Raw genomic sequence first — 22,623 nt, forward strand, 5'->3', positions numbered from 1 at the left:
TCTCTCTCTCTCTCTCTCTCTCTCTCTCTCTCTCTCTCTCTCTCTCAGTGACAGGTGACACGGAGCACAAGGAAGCTGTTGCTGATGGATTTTGCTCTATGGCAAGCCAAGGTTTCTCAAACAAGTTAAGACAGTGAAGTCCCTAAGTGAACTCCCAGTGGCCTAGATTCATCCCGGGCAAGAGGGGATCAAGTAAACTCAGCTCTCCTTGGCTGAGCTTCCAACCATCCGCAGAACCTTGGCCCCAGGGACTGATGAATTTACCTCCATCCCGACTCCAGAGGTTGGCAGCATGAAGAGGAAGACAGAGCCCAGCTAGCTGCCTGACCAAGGCAAGGAGATGCTGAAATTGACTGGGGACCCAGAGGAAAAAGCAGCACTGCAGAGGGAGGGAGAAGGACAGTGTCCTCAGAGAACTCCACAAAATCTGAATCACTGGTTACGGCTTCAGCTGGCTGAGGAGACAGGCTGTCAATGAGCGGTAGAGACACGGAGCCCTGCCTGCAAGTGCAAGGCCACATTCAAGACAACTCAAGCCGCTGGGTGAAGAAATAAAGGAGACGGTTGTAAATGCCAAGGCCTTGAGTCAATCACTCAGTTCCCAGCAACTGATGGACTTCAGCAGAGGCAGTGGGCAAGGCGGCTGAAAGCAATTCCAGACACAGCCCTGGGTACCTGGTGTAGGGAGGAAGACTTCAAAGCCAGCCGGGCCTCAAACACCAGCTCCTCCATTACTAGCCTTATGACCCGATCCACAGCTCAACCAGCATCCTCTGCCCTGGTTCCATCCCAGGTATCACGGGAGAATGTGCCTCACTAAACTGCATTGCCCCAAGTGTAGACATCCTCCTGTGCTTCATAGAAATGTCCTCCACCTGCCTTAAAACACTGCAAGCGGTGTGAAAAGGCCTTTGTCGCTTCCACTTCCTATGAAGCAATAAAAAAAAAAAAAAAACAACTTCGTAACAGGTCATCTCTCCTTGGAAAACTTGCTCTCCAAGTCTGCATAGAGATGTCTGTCTGTCTTTCACTGCTGGCTATCTGCCACCCTGTCCGCCCCCTCCAATGGAATGACAAGATTCTCCTCATGTATTTTTCTGTCACCATCCCTTTCTTGTATCAGAGAGCATCAAGCTGACCATGGCGCTCTTGATTAGGACATACACTTCGTCTGCTCGGAACTTACAAGACTGTGTGTGTGGATGTGCATGTGCAGATGAGTGTCGTATGTATGCGCATGTCTGTAGGGAGGGGCTTGTGGTTGGCAGCAGGTGACACCTACCTTATTTCTTACGTATATGAATGAGAACACAGTAGCCTCAGACACACACCAGAAGAGGGCATCAGATCCCATTACAGATGGTTGTGAGCCACCGTGTGGTTGCTGAGAATTGAACTCAGGACCTCTGGAAGAGCAGTTGGTGCTCTTAACCACTCAGCCATCTCTCCAGCTCACCTAGCTTATTTCTTAAGGTGAGGTCTATCACTGAACTTGGGGATTCCCCGACTGGACTAGGCTGGTTGGTCAGAAAGCCCCAAGGATCTGCCTCTCTCTCCCCCATCACTGGGATTACAAACATTTATAACTATGCTGATTTTTTTTACATACAAAATGCAATTTATTAATGTTCTGTCACCAAGCCTTAAATTAAACCTTGAGAACTTTGCCATTCTGCATAACTGAAACTTTTTACCCCCTGAACAATATCTCCCCATCTCCCTATCCCCTGATAATTATGTATCATTCAATTATTTGTTTCTTTGAGTTTTACTATTTTCTTTCTTTTTTTTTCTTTTGTTCACTCATACATTATATTCCCTTCCTTCCATTCCTTCAGGTCCCTTCCCCACCTCCCTCCTGCCTCAGATCCACTCCTCCTCCATTTCCCTTCAAATAAAAGAGCAGGTCTCCCAGGGATATCCACCAAACATGGCCTACCAAGTTACAGCAAGACTAGACACAAACCCTCATATCAAGGTTGGACAAGGCAACTCACTCAGTAGGAGGAAAAGAGTCCCAAGTGCAGGCAAAAGAGTCAGAGCCACCCTCTATAGCTGGTCTTTGCTACTTTGTGGGTTCTTCCCCCCTCACCCCCCCGATTTCACCTCCTAACACTAGATAGGAGATAGAGGGGAGAGAAGAATTAGGAGAACCCTTGAATCTAATTTCTATCCTTTTGTTTCTTCTTTGACCACAGGTACTAGCAAACCACAACCTCCTTAAATGACCAACAACCATTGACCCCACCTCTCGGGGCCCTCACATGTATGTGCCCTCTGAAAAGTTCCCGGAATTCCAAATTCCAAACATCACATAATCTCAGAAATTATCTGCGGCTGGCGAAAATCACACTTTGGCTAAAGCACAAGGCAAATCATAGCTGCTGCGGACAGTCCAAAGCAGCCCTGCATTCCTATACCTGGGGATTAAAATGAAAACACATTTTTATAGTATTTCTGTGTTTTTTAAAGAAACCAAAATTCTCAAAGATGTCACTACAACCGCTCATTCCCTCTACTGAGAGTACCATAAGAACACCAAGCTACACAGCAGAACATATATGCAGAGGATCCAGGTCAGCTCCATACAAGGGTCATGTTTGTTGCTTCAGTCTTTATGAGCCCCTATAAGGCCTGCTTAGTTGATTCAATGGCCATGTTCTTGTGATGTCCTGAACCCCTCTGCATGCCCAGATTAAGAAGACAGGCTATGATAGCCAGATGTTCCGGCCACGACAAAGAACAAACTTAGCAACAAGCAAAAGAGCAATGATAAATTAGCGCCATCAATCAGGGAAAGACGGCTCGGATGCCTGTTTGCCACTTCCCCAACTTGCTCCAGCGTGAGGCACCAAAATAGCACACAGTCCTGCCATAGGTGGAAATTCCACAGCGTCAGTTCCCCATGAAGCACACACACAAGGAGCATGCGCACAGCACTCACTACATCCACCGCGGAACTAAACGTGAGCTCTATCCTAGGAAACACCCAGCCTGGAGAAAGAGAGAGGGCCTGGTCACAAGGCAGAATAAGATATGAGCACACTCAAGCTAGGCACACTGGGAGGAGAGGGGAGGAAAGGCGGGTCACTCAATCAAGAATCCTGGAGAATGCAAAGGCCAGAGGAATGAGTGGGACAGTGGTGAGCCGAGGCAGGTATTCCAGATGTGAGAAAAGAAAGAACCCAGGAGGTGTGTCTACACCAACACTAAAGCCATAAGAAGGAATAAGGCCAGTCTAGGGTGTGCTCAGGAGAAGATTGACAGCCACTCAGACCCCCAATGAAGGAGAGAAACACAATTCCATTCCTTTAGTAAAGTAGTAACGGTTGACACAGTGGCATGTCTGAGCACTCAGCGAGCACCTGGTGCAATGGTAGAGGTGGCACCTCATACCATGGCCACACAAGCTCACTCTGTTTCCCAGGTGAGGCTCAGGGGTTGAGAGCCCCGCTTAAGGTTGTATGTGTGATAATGGTGCCACTGGAAAGAGATGTGAATCTGATAAGTCTCACTGGTTCCAAAACCCCCATTCCAAGCATTGTCCCCACAGGTTAAAACAGACAGGAAAACAGTGATGTAGAGCTGGGGTGAGGCCAAGGCAGGAGGGGCCAGCAGGAGGACAGGTTAGGCAGGAGGGGCCAGCAGGAGGAGACCAATGAGAGAATGGGCCCAGGTACTGAATGGCAGAGTCTGGGAAGGGAGGAGTTCAGCAGAGCCAATATTGTCAAACTGTTTCCCACTCAGGGAAGTGAAATGCATGGTACCTATTCAGCAAATCTAACTGCGTGCCAGGTACTGTGCTCATCAGTAGAAATCCAGCAGGGTGACCTGGCCATGACAGACAGTGTGACATGCATTTTAAGACTGTCTGGGAAGGATGGAGACAATGTTCCAAGACCAAGCCTGAGGCAACAGATGGTGACTAGCCAAGGGACGGGGTCCAGCCTTGGAGACCACAGTAGTTGGATCAAGGCATCAGTAATAAGTCACAGAAGAGATTAAGCAAAAGAGGCAAGTGTCCAGCTTCACAGAACGCAGACGAGGACTCTGGGTAATTGGGGCATGTTCCTGGAGGCAAACAGTTGCCATGTATGTCCCGGCGTAGCACAAACACTGACCACAGGGGTGGCCGTACATAGATGCAGACAAGAAGACTGTGGTTAATATCTGCTTTCCTAGATCAAAACGGTGGCATCTAAAGCTGTGTGTTTAAAAAGTGCTGTTTTCAAGAATGAAGTGTGTATAGCATAAAGAGTGGATTAGGAGAGAGTGAGGTCAGAGATAGGGAGTAGAGACTGAAGGTAACACAACCCCAAGAGTGAGGGTCGAACTCAAAGCACTCCTGCTGACAAAGTAGGAGGTGCTTGGGACAGAAGGGACCCACTGGTAGTGAGTTTTATCCCAGACAGCAAAGAGGGCAGCCAGCTAGAGCAGAAGGAAATAGGTGGCTTAACCAGGGAGACTCAAGGGCCGTGGGGAAACATGAAGTGCCAATTACAGACAACAAAGAAAACCAGGCATGACGGCACATGTCTATATTCCCAGTAGCCCTCGCGTTGAGGCAGAAGGATTACTAGGAATTTAAGGACAGCGTGGGCTACACAGACAGCAAGGAGAGGGTAGCCAGGAGGTCACAGAACATATAGCCCAGAGTAAAAGAGACAGAGCTGGTGCCCCGTGCCATCTTCATAAAGGATTTAAGAGAAACAAGCATCCTTTATCTGCCCCGAAACACATATCTTACCTCCCTGAACCATCTGCAAAGGATTCACATACTGCCCCAAGGTCTGTACTTCTTCATCACAGCTAAAAGGGTTTCAGTCCCCCTACTCCTTACTTCCTTTTCTATTGTTCCCCTGCAGTTTATGTCACCACTGGCCTGTTACAAATCTTAGAAATATCTGTGTTGGGTTGGGGTTGGGGTTGGGGCGGAGGAACACAGTTAAACCAAAGTGACAGGCCATCTTTCCCAAAAGCAAATACATGCAGTGGGGGGAAAAAGTGATGAAAAGGTTCTGGCAGAGACCGGCACATAAACACATTCCACTGAGTTGCATGACTTTTATGCAACATTGGCTGTGCTGGTCAATAATTTTAGGGGAGGGGAAAATACACCAGTTGACATAGCAACCGTCACATTGCATTACTTGGGCTACCATTACCATACAGATGTTGTCCTTAAAGGAAAACACTTCTCCACATGCCGGTGAACTTGAGTGCCTTTTGTCATGAGAAGAAAACATCTGGCTTGCAGGACATTGACAGCACATGCCCCCCACCTCCTGTGTGTCTCAGGCTTCTCTTGCCTCAAGTCATTTTGTTTTTCACGGGTCTAGATTTTAATTCAGGGGAGACGGAGCAGAGGGTGGGTGTGGTACCTAACTCCTGAAGTACAGTTGAACTAAGAAATACCAGGGCAAGAAAAAAAAAAAACATTCTAGTCTATCTAGGAAAGGAACCTCAAAATTGCCAAGGTGGACCAAGGCAAACTCACCAAGTTTCCCAGAGTTTCAGAAAGCACAGAGATGCAGACAGATGCCCTAGTGGCACTGATGAAAACCTTTCGTGCGCATGGATGGGAGCAAAGGCATCCCTGTCCTTCAGGACAAAGGCTCCACTCTGGTCACTGTAAATATTTTCCTTGGCCTTCATAGTTTCCAAATACCAGAAGTTCCTTGGTATGAATGACATGTCTTCCTGGTATGCTCTTTCCCTCGGTTTAAATCCATCTCATAGTAAGTACCATAAATTAACAGTGAATAGAAGAGGAAAGCCCAAACCATGACCAACAGGTGCTCCCAAAACACATGGTTGCCACTGTGAGCAGATCTCTGGCCCGCTTCCTTCACAGACCAATGAAAACAAGATTCTGGGGGCCATAGAGCATCTTAGCTGCCCCAAAACATGGATACCTAAGAGTTTCCAGCCAGAACCCACCCTCTCTACTCCTTTAACTGGTCTGAACTATCTAAGTGGGGCTCCTACAGCCCAGCTTACACAATTCAGTATACAACAGTATGATAGCGATCTTTGTGTGGCTTTAAATGCATACACCAGCTCACACAGACAAACACTAGGTCTGCTGGGCCACAGGAAGCAACAGGGTACCTACTAACTCAGGGGACGCTCACGGACATATCCCACCCTACATCTCTGTTTTAGAGTCTGGGGACAAAACAATTGTATTTTCTCCTCCACTGACTCTGCTACAAGGACAAAACTCCCAGGGGCACCACCCATGAGTTTACTAGAGGCATATAAACCATCCATCTGGAGATTAAGTGGACAGGCTCAGTCTGCTAAGAGAGCTGGGGTGATCCCAGTCCATCCCTCGTACCTCCCTTTAAGAAATCCACAGATCTACGCACTCCGTAGCCAGTCTCTGTCTCTAAGCCCTCCTCAAAGTCAAGATAGCCTGTTCAGGAGTGAGGGCTGCCCCAGATAGGTCATTCTGTCCTGAGAAAGCCCTCCAAGCCCCTCTGGGGTGTAGCTCACATCTGACCCTCCACTCTGCACACCAACCACCTGCCCCAAAGGCAGCACAGAGGTCTGGTCTTAGTGTCGCAATCTTCCTTGGACCAAGACAGCCCCCTCAGAGGACTGTCTACACAGAGGCTCCGGTTTCATCTGAATGTTTAGCTTGGCACTCGCTGTCACTGCAGGCTATAATGGACATGTTTTTCCAGGAAAAAAAAAATCATCATTTTTCAATTCCCTGCTTGTTTTTCTCAGGGCGCACATGACGTGCAATCACCAAACACTGTAAATAAATTAGAAGCAATTTCAAGAGTGAATGTTACGCTTGGTCACAAAATGTCCTGGGAGCCAAGAGGGGAAAAGACAGACAGTCTCATGAGAGAAGTCAATGTGTAGCCACAGCTGTTTACACCATCACCTCAGTCTCCTGTCTCCGGAATTGTCTGGCTTGCTGTTTCTGAGCCTGGGCCACCACTGTGTGTCACAGCTCCCTGGATAGAAAACTCAGGAACACGTGTCAGACATCCTCTCGGGTTGGCAAACACCACACAGAGCCAGAAGATCTGAGTGGCACTTCCTGCCTTCAGAGTGCTTATAATCTACCCACGAAAGTCAGCCACAAGGAGTAACCAGAGCCACAGGCAGTGACGTGTACACAGCTTCAAGCTGATGTGCCCCACACTGAAGGGATACCTACAGGAGTCCCACTCAGGAGAGCATCCGGGTCCAGCCCCCCTCTACCCACAGTATACTCTTACTCCTTCCTCTCTACCACTGCTGCCCACAGACCATGCAGGAAAAGACCCCAGTTGATCTCACCTGACACCATTTCTCCTAAATATAGAATATCACCAGGCATCTTTTGATCTCTGTGCTTTTTATCCCACCCTTCCATCATGGCCTCCAGAGTAAGCTATGGCCAAGAACATAATAGGATAACTAAAAAGATCAGCCTGGAATCCTTCAAAAAGGGAACTGCTAAGATTCACAGCCAGACTTTACAGGGTAGAGAGCAGCTTTGGGCCAAGCCCAGAAGTACCAGCTGCCAAAGGCCCAAGTCCGTGTGCCCTGCAGGTCACAGGAGCCAGTGGCCTCTGTGAGCATGAAGAATAGATGGCACTATTGAGCCGGACACCAGGAGACAGGGACAGAGAGTCAAGGAAGCAGCAGTGGGCACCTTTTTGGAGTTCACACCCCTTGTGAACTTCCACTTTCCTGCCAAGGACCACTTATGGTTATCCCTGACTTCAGCAATGCCATCTCATTCCAGAAACCTCCGAAGCACTCTAGTACTGTGTGTCTGTCACGTGACTCAGTTACAGAATTTTATCAGTTTCTGGACAGTCTTTGCCCTGCTGGCCTGCCAAGTAACATCTCGCCACTTCATTTAATTATTAATTAATTAATTAATTAATTAAAAGTATATAAAACAAACATTGTCAGAAATAGAGCTAAAGAAAAGAAAACTTGAGGATTACGACAGTGATGTGGTCCCACAGCTCCCAGAGAAGCCTGACATCTGACAGTGTCTTCTGTCACAAAGATGTGACTGTAAAGGAGGCTGGTTGTATCCCATAGGGAAGGACCTATCTCCGGATCCCCGAAGACCCTGTATGACTCTGGTGGGGATGGCCACAGCACTGCATAAGCTAGGTAAGTGCCCAAGTACACCTAAGAGAAGATGGCAGACAGAGACAGGACAGTCCCCAGATAGCCTGGCAGACACTGTGTAACAATAAAGACCCTATACCAAACAAAGTGGAAGACCAACACCCAAGGCTGTCCTCTGACATCCACACATGCGCTCTCTCTCTCTCTCTCTCTCTCTCTCTCTCTCTCTCTCTCTCTCTCTCACACACACACACACACACACACACACAAACACACACACACAAGAAAGAGAAAGACAGAAACAGAGAGAGATAGAAAGAAAAGGGAGGGACAAAGGGAAGAAAGAAAGGAAGAGAGGGAGGGAGGGAGGGAGGGTGGGAGGGAGGGAAGGAGGGAGGGAAGGAGGGGCAAAAGGCAAACAGGCTAGACACAGATGTTGTTTGAATATGCTTGACCCAGGGAGTAGCACTATTTGGAGGTGTGGTCTTGTTGGAGTAGGTGTGTCACTGTGGGCCTGGGCTTTAAGACCCTCAACCTTGCTGCCTGAAAGTTTTCTCCTAGCAGTCTTTAGATGAAGACGTAGAACTCTCAGCTCCTCCTGAACCATACCTGCCTGGACACTGCCATGCTCCCACCTTGATGATAATGGATTGAACTTCTGAACCTGTAAGTCAGCCCCAATTAAATGTTGTCCTTATAAGAGTTGCCTTGGTCATGGTGTCTGCTCACAGCGGTAAATCCTAGCTAAGACAGATGTGTAGAACAGAACCCTAATACAAATGTCAAACACCTGGCAGTCTCAGAAAGTCATCCTTACCACCAAGGCAAGTGGCTCTAGACTCACAGAAATTATCCCACAGCTGCCATAACCTATCCCAGATCATCCTGGGATTGAAACCTACTCTTCCCAAGAGCATAGGAAGTCAGGAATGGACTAGAAAGAGCAAGTGATGCAGTGGCTTTGAGAAAGGATCAGGCATGACTTTAAAAGTTCCTGGGTGACCCACTTTGCAGAAGAAACATTACAAGAGCAACAGTTGCAACAGTCAGAGAATGAGAAGCAGGAAAGAAGGAAACCCCAAACTTGAGAAGAACCACCCGGTGAGAAGGCCACACCCACTCGCCCACCTGGATGGCCCAGATGTGGGAGGCACCAGATCAGAAAGGAGACACATGGCAGACATATCAGCATGCTGTGCCCTATAGCCTGAGCTGTACCAAAATGGAACAGCCCAGCCCAGGATGCAGGAACCAGAGCTTCCCAGATGCAATAATTCACTTGTCTGGACACCACGTGTCCTCTTCTCGGCCTGGCTGCCCACAGGGCTCCACAGATCAAAGTCTTAGGAAGAACCATCTCAACCCAGCTCAGGACATCGGACTAGAAGCCTGTTCCTTCTTGTTTTAAACTGGGATTAATAGTGGAACAAGACACAGTCTTAAGAAGTGAAAACAAAATAATTAGAATTGAATGGTTGATATATTTGAAGTTGAGACAAATTGATAGATTTAGAATTGAAATAGAATTAATCAAAGACGATCCATTTTCTCCTTCTGAAAGGCAGCCACAGAGGCTAAAACCTACTTTGCAGAGCCCTGGATCCTGGGATTTTAATATAACTTCAAAGACTATCTTCTAGTTGTTTATTCATTTGTGTGTATAGTGTGAGTGTATGAGTGTGTGTGGGGAGTGGGGTGGGGGGTGGGTGGTACACATGAATGTGTGTGGTGTGAGTATGAGTGTGCTGTACATGTCTGAGTGGTGTGTGTGTGGTGTGAGTATGTGAGTGGGACTGGGTATGTGTGTATGTGTGCCTATGTGTGTGGTATAAGAGTATGATTTGTGAGTTGTGGTGTGTGGTAGTGTTTGTGAGTGTGATGTGAGTGTGTATATGTACACGCAGAGATCAGAAGTGGGCATCAGATCCTTGGACCTGGAGTTAAAGGAGGATGTGGGACACCTGGCTTGTTTATGCTGAGTTCAAACTCTGGTAAAAGCTCTTAGCTGCCGAGCCATCTCTCCAGCTCCCACCATGAGCTTTGGTCCCCTGCATTGCTTATCTGCAGCCTGGTCTCCTCAGATATTGCTCCAGCCTTCCATTTGTCTCCTAAACACAAACACATGGACAAATGTTTGCTACGGACATGGCCTGGCTGGCGAAAGAGGTCAGAGGTCACTAGAAACACTGCCTTCCCTTCCAGCAACACTATACCACAGCTGGCTCCTGGCATCTTCCCTCGATAGAATGGCTACCTTCATTTTTACTCAGGATGGCCACATGCACCCCCCCCCCCCACGCCTACCCCTGATCAGATGGTGTTTTAGGACCAAGTGCAGAGCATTTACACAATAGGCACTTTGGGGTCTGTAGAAGAACAACCTTACAGTTAATGTAGTTCAGAGTCAAATTAAACTGCCTGTGGCGTGGCAAGCAGGATGTTCTGAGGACACAGTTCCACCTTACAGAGTTTGGCCAGAAGTTAACATGTGAGCATATCCTTCTGAAATCTTGCAAATCAGTGCACATGCAAAGATCAAGAGAAGACCAAGGTTTGCTTTGGTTGACTATGGGGATCCTGCTCCCTGCTGGAACTGTCCCAAAGCGTCATCTTTTCTGCCATAAGTCATTCAGTTTCCACAAGTACCCTGGGAAGCATAACATGTTCTCCGTTTTGGAAATGGCAAACCTGATGCTCAGAGAAGCCAGACAACCCGGCTGACACATGTGTGACTTCCTAATGCTTCACTCGACACCCAAATCCATGCTCATCCTAGTGCACGGTCAGGACACAGGAAGAAATGAGAAAAGCAAAGGTCACCAGGGACGGTAATCATGGAACCTAGGGTGAGTGCTTAGGATTTCATAAAGACGGGGGGGAAGTCGCCTCTCATTTGGCATGAGGACTTATTTTATATAGTCATAAACACTTGAGATTAATTAATAATTAATAAATAGATAAATAAAACATGAAAAAGTATATAAAGGCCCTTGAGAAGCTAGGCAAGAAAGATGCTGGGTACCTATGTCTCCTTTCCCTTAGGGAATATCAACCAGCTGCTATGTAGAAAACCAGAATAAATGCTCACAAGCGGCAGAGACAAGAAGCCCTGTTTCCGAAGCCACCTTTAGGCAGACCGCAACTGCAATTCCCTACAGGGGAAATGGTGGATGGTTGTCATAGCCGGCGTTTGAGCAAGATGCCATCAGCATCAACTGCTTGCCACTGGGGAACTTGCCCTTCCAGGATGTTTTTCATTTGCTTACAGACTTATCGGAAGTCACTGTAACGGAGTCAACCGGCTTATCAATAATTAACTCACACACAGTTATCAATAATTAACTCATACGCAGAGCCGATCAAACAGCTTCTGATTCCTTTAGCTTCCATTTAAACTCGCAACTCCCATCTGCCTTCACCGGAATGCAAAGATAATGGTACAGGAGCCAGCAATTCCCTTGTCCAAAGACACAGCTTACCACAAGGGTAAGGGACCCACTGACTGCGCAGAGCTGTGAAGAGTCCTTCTACTTTAGGGTCTGCAAGTTCCAAGATGTGCATTCTCTGAAGACCTCAAGATGCCTTCTAAAGGAGTGCACAGGGCATCAAGTGCATGAAAGCTCCTCTAAAATCAACAACAATTGCAGCCAGCCCACAGCAGCAGGAAGTCATACGGAAACTTTATTTAAAGCACTTTTACATACAAGTATGAGGCCCACAGTGAGATTCCTTAACACGATGAATATGGATAAGGGTATACTCTCAAAAGGCAACAGAAAATTAAGTACAGTGCAAATGGGAAACAGATTTCTAAGAATCCATTGTGTGTTTACATCATGCAGGCCGTCTTTAAAGCCCTATGCCAGATTCTTGTTCGATGTTCTACAATGGGGCGGGAGAGCTGCTGGCATTTGGACATTTTCGTAAAATGAATTATTTTAGAGATGCACTGAAGGACTCCTCTTCCCCACCCCTGGTAGTGGGGTTGCAAACTCAAGGTAGCATCAAAAGCCTGAGGTTATCGTGGGCCCTCTCTTCAGGGCAGCCACGGCTCTGCTGGATGGAGAGCAAGCAGGCGCCCTCATTGTGACAGGAGGGCTCTAGCACAACTTCTGTCAGCCCTGGGGCAATAAGGAGGCTTTGTCATCACACCCCCCCCACCCAACACCCAGACCACTAACTCAGCACGCTTCTGTTCCAGCTAGCAAGAAGACAAGCGTGAAGAGTAGTCCTGCATAGTTCTAAACAGCTTGCCCTCAAAGACATCACCTCGGACTTTGTGACATCATTGGAACACGGGATCCTCTGAGCCTAAACTCCAGGCAGTCAGGGACAAGCAAAAGCATTTCTCCAGAGGAGGCGGAGAACTGGAGAACGCCTCCTTTGAAAACAGTTAATGACTTAAAATCCCAAAATGTCACCATTTCAGGAGGCCTAACTAACTAAGAAGTGTATTACCCGTATGATATGATTACTACGACTTACTGGAAAACAACCCTTGGCATTGGTAAAGGCAAAATAAACAAGAAAAATGCCGCAAAGGATTGTTTGCCGTGAGGTCACTCGATAGGTGCCTCCCATCAGCTCGCTGGTGCACTGGGTTCAGACAGACCAACCTGTTAGATCTCCTCCCAATAAGGCTCCCTTGCAGTCGCCACACCTCTGCCTCAGGTGCAGCTGATCATGCTTGAGCCTCTCTCCAGAGGACTCACTCCATGAAGCCTGCCACAAATCCTCTCTCCACAATTTGGGGAAGGGTAAATGAGTCACAGACCAAACTGTCACCACCGTCAGAAACAGAACCCCCACCCAACTGTCACTTTGCAAAACTTGAGCCCTCCCGTGCTCTAGCTGAGGGCCTCTGGCAAGCCACGTGACCTCTGTGAGGCCCTCGTTCATTACATTTGGAGATGAGAATGACCCTTTCATTCCACAAGGTCATGGGGATGTCCCAACAGTGTCCTACCCAGTGCCCACAGCTCTGTAACCGCTGTTAATTGGTTAATGGAAATGGCAAGAGTGGCCTTAAAGCAGCTCTGGGTAGGGACTGTGGTGAGAGACATGCAAAGCGATCCATGTCTCAATAAAGATAAATAAGAATGTTCCACTGCATCCCTAAACGCTGAAAACCCCCATATACCGGATACCACAAAATCATGATCACTGTTTTGAAAACCCAGGACTCACCGGACAGTAGTGACACATGTCTTTAATCCCAGGACTTGGGAGGCAAAGGCAGATGGATCTCTGTGATTTCAGGATCAGCCTGGTCTACATTTCAAGGACAGTGAGGGTTACACAGAGACCCAGTCTCAAAAACAAACAAACAACAACAACAAATTCAACAAATTCGGGTACAGCTCAGTCACAGACACCACACATCCATTACTAACTACTAACACAGAGCTGGAGAGCTGACTCAATTAAGAGCACTGGCTGCTCTTCCAGAGGACCCAGGTTCAATTCCCAGCACCCACATGGCAGCTCACAATTGTCTGTAACTCCAGTTCTGGGGGATCGGACACCCTCACACAGACACGCACAAAGACAAAACAGTAATGCAGATAAATGACTAAATCAACCTTAAAAAACACTACCAACCTGTCTTTGTGTCCTGGGGATTAACCAAAACCAGGATTTTATGTTGAGGTTCGTCGCGGTACATCATGCAAAAACAAAGAGATGAAGTTTCAAGTCTGACCTAAAAAAAAAAAAAAAAAAAAAAAAGGCAAATGAAATTACTATTCTTCTCTCTCACATCGCTAAGGCAGAGGAAATGACTTGCAGTTACTTAGCAAAGTGTTCACTGAAGGAACGCTATTAACAGAGATAAACTTAGCAGGACGCAGGAAAGAGAGAGAGAAGCCTTAGCCATCCTGGCTATGGCAACAGTCTTGCTTCTCTCTTCCACCAGCAAGCCTTCCCATCCCAAGATCACCTGTCAATCAATCCATGGATCCGACACCTGTTCCACTACCAAACACCCTTAAAGCTCTCTCCCTTTTTGTGACTGCTGCTCCTGCAGCCTTCTCCATCCTGGACCTCCCTGAGCCTCAACCTGCAAGGCCTCACTCCACCTCACACAGACAACTCTGGTGTCGTTCTCATCTTTTCTAGAGCCCTGGTAGCCGCTCAGTAGAACTCACCCAGGCCGTGCCCACCTCCATAGATGCCCCTGCTGTCTGTGATCCCAGCACCAGCTCTGAAAGCAGCCGTTGAAATGTATACTATGTCTGAGCCTCCAGCCTCAGCCCTGTCCTTAAGCCCCACAATGGAAAGATTCAGTTCAAGGTGGTTTTGCTAATCATCGAGAAGAACCAGATTACCTGTGAGGGCCACATCTAAAGCCCTCTTTGTAAACATCCAACCCTCTGCTCCCAGCTCCTAACACAAGAAGGTCAATACATTCCACCACCAACATTGTTTTGAAAACTGAGAATATAGGAAAATTAGAAAAGAACGTGCAGTCGAGCCAGGCAGGCAGGTTCTTGTAAAAAAAAAGTTTACAGCAGACCACCACCATTACAGAGAACTGTTTCCTGGCAAATCCCGGGGGGCTGGCAGACATCTGGGTACCTCCCTCTTCTGGAATGACTTTAATGAAATGTCCTCCAGGGGCTCATCCGCAGGGGTGGCTGTTACAAGACCATTAAACACCAAGTTTACAAAACATCGCAGCAACCTGGAAAGATACTTATTGTAGACACATCATATTCAGAAGGGAACCTTACCCAGGTTTTTTTGTTTTTTGTTTTTTGCTTTTTAAAGTAGGTTTAAAAAAATCATGGCATTTGGAATGATGGAGAAGGAAGTTGCCAAGTTCGGAGCCAGTCTGGGCTACACAGCAAGACCCTGGCTCAAAAAAAAAAAAAAAATGTGGAAAGTAAAAATAAAGAAATGCTCAGAGCCAACCATTGGACTGAGTGCAGAGTCCCAGATGGAGGAGCTGGAGAAGGGACTGAAGGAGCTCAGGGGGTTTGCAGCCTCGTGGGGAGAGCAACAGTGTCAATCGGCCAGAACCCCCGGCGCTCCCAGGGACTGGACCACCAACCAAAGAGTACACATGGAGGGACCCATGACTCCAGCTGCGTATGTGGCAGAGGATGGCTTTGTTGGGCACCAGTGGGAGGAGTGGCCCTTGGTCCTGTGGGGGTTCGATGCTACAGTGAAGGGGAATACCAGGGTGGGAAGGCGGAGTGGATGGGGAGCACCCTCAGAGAGGCAGGGGGAGGGGCGATGGGATAGGGGGTTTCCAGAGGGGAAACCAGCAAAGGGGATAACATTTGAAATGTAGATAAAGAAAATATCCAATAAAAAAAAAAAAAAAGAAAGGCCGGACAGTGTTGGCGCACACCTTTAATCCCAGCACTTGGGAGGCAGAGGCAGGTGGATTTCTGAGTTCGAGGCCAGCCTGGTCTACCCAGTGAGTTCCAGGACAGCCAGGACTACACAGAGAAACCCTGTCTCAAAAAAAAAACCAAAAAAAAAAAAAAAGAAAGAAAGAAAGAAAGAAAGAAAGAAAGAGTAGGCAAGACCAACAAGAAATAAAATAATAAAGAAACGCATCAACATGTTTATGACAGTTAACCACACATGGCTTTGCTCCCTCTGTCCTTTACTGTAGGCCTTAAACATCATACAATGAACACATACTTTAAAAAAAAAAAAACAGAGAAGTCAGCAAGCATTTTTAAATGCAACGTCAAGACAAGAAAAAAAATTAATTGTGAAAAGAAGAAAGTCAAGACATGGTATCTCCTCAAACCACTTCCTCGTCATTCCTTTCAGCCACAGAATCTTTGGAGAGCAAAAGTCCCCACTGGGTAAACTGTGAGGAGGAGGCTTTCTCCTGGAGAGCTTGGTTCACTGTGCCAAATGGTACACTGCCCTCTGCCCCTGCCCTGCTTCCTTATTCACCACTAAAATAGAGAAGCAAATGGTGGGTTTTTCCTGACTCCCTTCTTTTTAGGAAAGGAGGAAGGAAGAAGTCCGTAGTCATGTTGGCAGGCAGTATCCGATAGAACCCTGTGTCCTTCTGCTAGAGATCCACTAGGGGGCGCTAAAAGCACGTGAGGCCAGCAAGCTCCCACCGGAGCTCACCAACTTGAGGTCGGTCTCCCACCTTCTTCTAAGAGCGACTTACCGCTAAGATCCCACCTCCAAAATCTCAAGGAAGCCACAGCTTATAACTGCACAAGCCGCTGTTTTCATAAACTTTGGGACACAAAGACTTTCCTTTACCAGTTCTGCCTGCCAGATCACAACCGTTTCTGGCAGGAGTGAAATGATCCACACCTAAAACGAATGATGTAGATACTGCCCATGGTGAGGAAAACAGTCTTAAACAGTCAGGGTTGGGAGAGGGCAGTCAGGAAAATGCAAATTTGGTAAGCAGGAGGCCCTGAGTTTGTTCCCCCATAGCATACACAAAAGGACAAGAAAGATGCAGCGTTACATGCTTGTAAACTCAGCCCTGGGGAGGTAGAAACAGGCAGATAGAGCCCCAGGCTTGCTGTCCAGTCCGCCTAGCCTAATTATGACCAGTGAGAGACCTTGTCTCAAAATACAAAGCGGATTGTATTTTGTATATAAGTGTATCCTGAGGTTGTCCTCTGGAGTCTACACATATGCATACACATCAACATGTATATACATGTGTGCACGAACACACGCGCGGTCACACACACACATACATAACACATTATTTTTAAATCTTGCCATAATCCCAACAAAAAAAATTTCCAGTCTTCTGTGTCCTCTTGCAGAACTTATTCACAATGCACAGAATCTCATCAATGCAAAACTATTGTTAAGTGGCTCATTCCAGGTCACATATCAGAACTGAATCAAACCTCGGAGGGCAGAGACTCCCCTCATTTTAAAATGAAGAAACTGAGATTCGGCTGGGCATGACATATAGCATTTCATTTAACCCTTGTGCCAACCCCACGAGCAAAGTGATGTTATGCCTTGAATTCAATGAGACCATCAAGAGCCGAAAGGAGAAAGCACTTGAGTCCGCAGAGCTCATAAGTGGTAGAGATGGGATTCCCACAGGAATGGACCCGCCAGCAACATAAATGAAGACACAAAAACACATATATATTAAAGCTTAAGCCTTTAACTTGGGCTCCCTCCTAGCTATTCTAACCTGACTAATTCTAGTTTATATCCCACCCCATGGCCAGTCCCACCAGACTGACACTCAGAACTTCAGAATCCTAGTGAAGGGTTTCCTTGGCACCAAAGCAGAATTTGTTAGGGTAAACTGTGTGAAGGTATATCTCTGCGTAAAAGCTAATGGCCCATCACCAGTCGGATAATTTATAAATATTCATCCTTCTTTACCTTCTTTACCTCTTATTGGCTTTAATAAAGATCTGCTGGCCAATAGCAAGGCAGGAAATGGAGGGCGGAACTTCCGGGCAGAAAAAGGGTCTCTGGGAGAGGAAATCAGAAGCGAGCGGATAAGATGTTAAGATGGTTGCTGGGCAGTGGTGGCGCACGCCTTTAATCCCAGCACTTGGGAGGCAGAGGCAGGCAGATTTCTGAGTCTGAGGCCAGCCTGGTCAACAGAGTGAGTTACAGGACAGCCAGGGCTACACAGAGAAACTCTGTCTCGAAAAACCAAAAAAAAAAAAAAAAAGATGGTAAGATGGTGGGTGGAGAATTCGGAGAACAGAGATGTAGACCCGGCCATGTGGTGGAATGTAGGCCAGAATTAGTCAGGTTAGAATAGCTAGGAGGGAGCCCTAAGCTTTAAATTTGTTTTTTAAAGATTTATTTATTTTATACACTGTAGCTGCCTTCAGACACCAGTAGAGAGGTCATCAGATCCTACTACAGATGGTTGTGAGCCACCATGTGGTTACTGAGAATTGAACTCTGGGCCTCTGGAAGAGCAGTCAGTGCTCTTAACTAACCACTGAGCCATCTCTCCAGCCCAAAGCCTAAAAGCTTTAAAATTATATAGAGTTTCTGAGTCTTTATTTATATAGCTGGCAGGTCCAAGTACCATTATACAAATTTCTTTAGTATCCACTCCAGAAGTGTCTTTTTTGTGTTGTTTGTTGGTCTTTGTTCTTCTAAATCTGAGATGTTTTCTCTATGATTAGATTGAACAGGGAAAGTTAAACATACCTGCTCCCCAGTGGAAAGGGAGATAACCTCCGTTGAGGTCTGGGCTCCTTCCCTTCGCAACTCATAGTAGGCCTGTGCTGCTGCCTGATAGCCCTCTGGGTCATCCTCCAGGATATCCACAGGGTAAGCCTCTATAGGAGAAAAAGAAACCAGGGATAAAATTAGTTTCACTCTGTCACTAAAAGGAATGTTAATTGTTATAATTTTTTGTTTGTTTTTTGTTTTAGTTTTTGTTTGCTTGTTTTTTGTTTTTTTTTTCAAGACAGGGTTTCTCTATATAGCCCTGGATGTCTTGTAACTCACTCTATAGACCAGGCTGGCCTCAAACTCACAGAGATTTATCTGCCTGCCTTGGCCTCTGGAGTGCTGGGATTAAAGGCATGCACCTGGCTATTTCAAGTTTTTAAAGGAATCGTTTGGTTTAACAATCATAGTCAGGACTGGAGAGATGACTCAGTAAATGGCTCCCTATATAAATTCGAAGACCTGTGTTCCATCCCCAAACCCCACCAAAAAAAAAAAAAAGAAAGAAAGAAAAAAAGAAAAAAGCTTGTCAACCAGGCCCTGGGGAGGTAGACACAGGCCAGCTTTCCCTAATCAAATAGTCCCAGGCCCATGAAAGGCTTTGTCTTCAAAAAAGGTAGATAGTGGGTGGCACCTAAGTAATGACACCTGAGGTTGACACCCTGGCTTCCACATGCATGTGCACACATCAACACAAACACAAACGCACACCTTCAGGAATCTGCACACATACACATAGAAACACATAAAAACATGCAAAAAAAAAAATCAAAAAATTATGTTCACCCATTCCCTCCCAGACTGTCTTTAAACCCCCTCAGTCATATACTCAAACAACTGAATGATTTTCCATCCTTCAGTGTGGTCGGCTCTTGGCTCAGAGACCATGAACACAAGCAGACTCCTTGAAGGCAAAGAATGGCTGGCTGCAACTTTGACACTTCTGTCACATGTGACTTAAGCTATTCATTTTCTAGTTTATAGTCACTATACAAGTCCCTAGGGTTCTCCCCTTTGTCCCTGCCACCAGGCACTGAGGGTACTGTAGCTTGCAAGTATAGGAGCACATCCCTCTGCTCCCTTGCAAGGAAACTAAGGTATTCTGCAACCATCCTTATATCTCTTTCCCATCCCATCTCTGACAGAAGCAGATTCCCCTGAATAATCAAACAAATTGGCAGCATCCAGTTCTTGGAAGCAGCAATCAGTTGCCCCTTTCTGCGGTGAGCAAAAAAGGTGCTGCCAGTCTCTGGCTGACGTGCACAGGGACTCAGGGCTTTTTCTGTGGACCACAGCCCATCTCTGTCTGTGATTCACCTCCTGGCCTCCTAGGAGGGGAGCAGGCTTCCCTCCCTTTTCTTCCTCCTTCTCTCCTCTTAATCCTCCTCCTAATCCACCTATCTCCCTCTCACAGAGATCAATCTGGACGTGCAGCCCAGCTTCCAGCCTCTGTGGCATCTCAGGTTCCCATTCTCTCTGGAGAGCCGTTGTTTCCGGAAGCCACTCTGAGGATCCAGAATGCTGTTAATAGCAAAAAGTTCAAGCCTTCAGTTCACTCCATTTGCCTTCGGAGGAATTTTTACCTCTGCCAATCAGCTCCCGGTGGGAGAACTCAAAAGGCATACAAGATGCCAAGGTTGGTGGACAGGGGCATGGCTGCAGCCGCCCAAACTCTCAGACCCACTTTCCTGGGTGGATACGCAGGTTGCCAAGAGCTGAGTGGAGACAGACAGCCTCTGTCGGAAGGCCCTGCATCCATGGATTCAACCAACCATGGACTGAAAATGCTGGGTAGTGGAGGTGGGGGATTGCACAGGACATGACTCCCTTATCATGACTCCCTAAGGAGTAAAATATAGCAACTACTTCTATGTATTAGGAACTATAACTCACCTGGATAAAACTAGGATATCCAGGAATACACGCATAGGCTGCACACAAATGAGCCATTTTGCAAGGGACCTGAACACAGGCAGATTCAGGTGTCTAAAGGCTGTCTCTGAAGCCATCACCAATGAGATACTGAAGGAAAACTGGACATTCTTCCACTACTCAATTTTTTATAAAGCATGAGTATAAACACACACATATACACACAAACACACACACATGTCCTTAGAAGTGCACTGTCAGAAGATTTAAAAATAAAGACATCAAGAGTTGGTGGTTTATTTGGTAACAATGACTAAGTGAATACAAAAGGGATATGTCTTTATAAAGCCAAGATCTTTGGTTGGTGAAGAAGTCGCATACCCTCTACACAAAACAACATGTGCTCAAGGAAGTCCAGCATGATCAGCAATTCCGTTAGCAACAGTGCAGGCCTGCAGACCCTATGCCCAAGCAGACCTGCCCTGCTTCTTAACTGGGATTGCCATGACTGTTCAAGAGCCACATAGACCCCAAGGACATCAAATTACCCAGAGACTGCTTCAAGTCTGTCACAGAGATAAACTCAGCCTACACCTGTCCTCCAGTCCACCCCTCACTTAGAGCAAGGTCTCAGCTTTCCTATAAGAGCCTCGGACCTCACCCTCCTGTCCATCTAACCTCCATCCATACAAAATTAACAGCGACAATGAACTTTCTCCGAGTTCCAGTTGCCAAGAGGCAGCTGAGTGACCAGCCTTCTCTCATTGTATCCTGGTTGCCTCCCAATTTACAGGGAAGGAAGCAAGGCGTCATTACAGAGAATAAGGAAGCATGGACCTAGGCCTGTCTGATTCCTAGTTCTGTGTAAAGCACTCAGACTACATTAAATGTTTAAGTCAGAGCTTGCCATCATTGACAGCGGGGCACCCAGTGGGCTCTTGCAACCCCTACACTCAAATTTCTGCAACTCCATCCTCAAGGCTCACAGGTTACAGCCAGCACTTCTGAGGAGCCTTCGTAAACCCCAAAAAAACAAGATCAAGGATTCCATGAGTCAGAGTCCTAAGTTCAAATACCACCTCAACCTAGGATAGGAGCTGACATGGCCTGACCACCTCTCTGTCCTATAGCCAAAACCCTTCCAACTTGTCCCTCAGTTTTGTTGTAGCTCAGTCACTTCCTAACTCATACACAACGAGAGTAGCTGGGGCTCGTGAAGCACAGCTCTGCACCCCTCCCAGCCCTACCACAAAGACCCACGCTCAGGCCTTTCCCATAGGAAGCCTATAGGAAATGTGGGTGGCTGTTCCACGGCTTTCCATATTAACGGCTGTTTCACAGACTTGGTCACGTGGCTTCTCATGAGTATGCAACAAGATCTAATGAGCGTGCTAACAAACTAAGAAAAGCTAGCAGGTGAGCTGCTTGGACCTCAGGTACACTCTGATACCGCATTTGTCCATGGCCAACTTCAGGATCGACCACTCTCAAAATATCCACCCTCACCCCCAGGAACACCAGCCTAGGGGCACAGAGAGACCAGACCTGGATCTGTATTCTGCTTCCGGGCCTATGTGTTAGGAAAGATACTCATATCCAGACCATCAATCCCCTTGTGAGGTGTGGATTGCAGAATTGACAAAGAACATGTATTGATCAGCCCCATGGAGAAGCTGGCCTCATGCTCATCAGGTTTGCTGGACAAGGCACCCATCCACCATCCAAGGCCATCAGGGCCAAGGCTAGGTGCCTGCCAACTAGTGGCATTGTATCTGGTCATGTGTGGGCAGGACAAATGTCATGAATGTGTTATGCCCTGTTCACAACATGAGATCATTTTACCCTGCAGGTTAAGACACTCCCCCCACACCCCCACAAGAACCCGTGGGCAGTGCTCCCCAGATGCTGTCTGTCCCCAGGAGTTTGTTAGTATTCTGTCTACACTCCACCTCCACAGTTACCTGGCAACAGCCAGGTATGCTCCTCCCCACAGTTACCTGGCAACCTCTAGCTTCTCTCTGTCCCCTCGCCCCTCCTCCCTTCCCTTCCCCCTCTCTCCACATGGTCATGGCCAGCCTCTACTCTACTTTTCTTCTCTCCCTCCCCCCCCCTTTCTCTCTCTCTCTCTCTTTCTGCCTCTACTACCCTCTTGGCTCCTCTCCCCATGCCCTGAATAAACTCTATTCTATGCTATACAGGTGTGTGACTGGTCTCTCAGGAGGAAGAGATGCCCAACTAGGAGAAGGGATAGATATTCAAAACGAACAGAAAAAGGGGACTCTCCTCCTCCGACCCAGAAACCCCAGCACACACACACACACACACACACACCACACACCCCGCTAGAGCCCCCACCCCAGGGGGCTCTGGGAAGTAAACAAGTCTGGGCTGGGTTAAACCATTCTTGATTCTGGTGGTAGAAGACAGGCCCTTCCCCCATGGGTTCCAGATGTGAGCCCCCAACAGGCCTTCATGGCTCAAACCGAACAGGAAATA

The 22,623-nt window shown here is 47.2% G+C and overlaps 1 protein-coding gene across 1 annotated transcript in view; it reads right to left on the reverse strand.

Annotated features, from left to right (window-relative positions):
• Positions 1 to 21,590, reverse strand: part of Fam169b (family with sequence similarity 169 member B) — a 61,417-nt gene extending 39,827 nt beyond the window's left edge. Inside the window, exons 1-3 of the mRNA XM_028776688.1 lie at positions 21,578 to 21,590; positions 18,232 to 18,362; positions 13,693 to 13,792 (exon numbers count right to left, since the gene is read on the reverse strand). Coding sequence (XP_028632521.1) covers positions 13,693 to 13,792; positions 18,232 to 18,362; positions 21,578 to 21,590 — 244 coding nt within the window. The remainder of the gene's footprint in view (positions 1 to 13,692; positions 13,793 to 18,231; positions 18,363 to 21,577) is intronic.
• Positions 21,591 to 22,623: the final 1,033 nt, after the last annotated feature.

Source organism: Grammomys surdaster, unplaced genomic scaffold (genome assembly GCF_004785775.1).
Source record: "Grammomys surdaster isolate TR1022 unplaced genomic scaffold, NIH_TR_1.0 271, whole genome shotgun sequence".
In the NCBI taxonomy this organism is placed as follows: Eukaryota; Metazoa; Chordata; class Mammalia; order Rodentia; family Muridae; genus Grammomys; species Grammomys surdaster.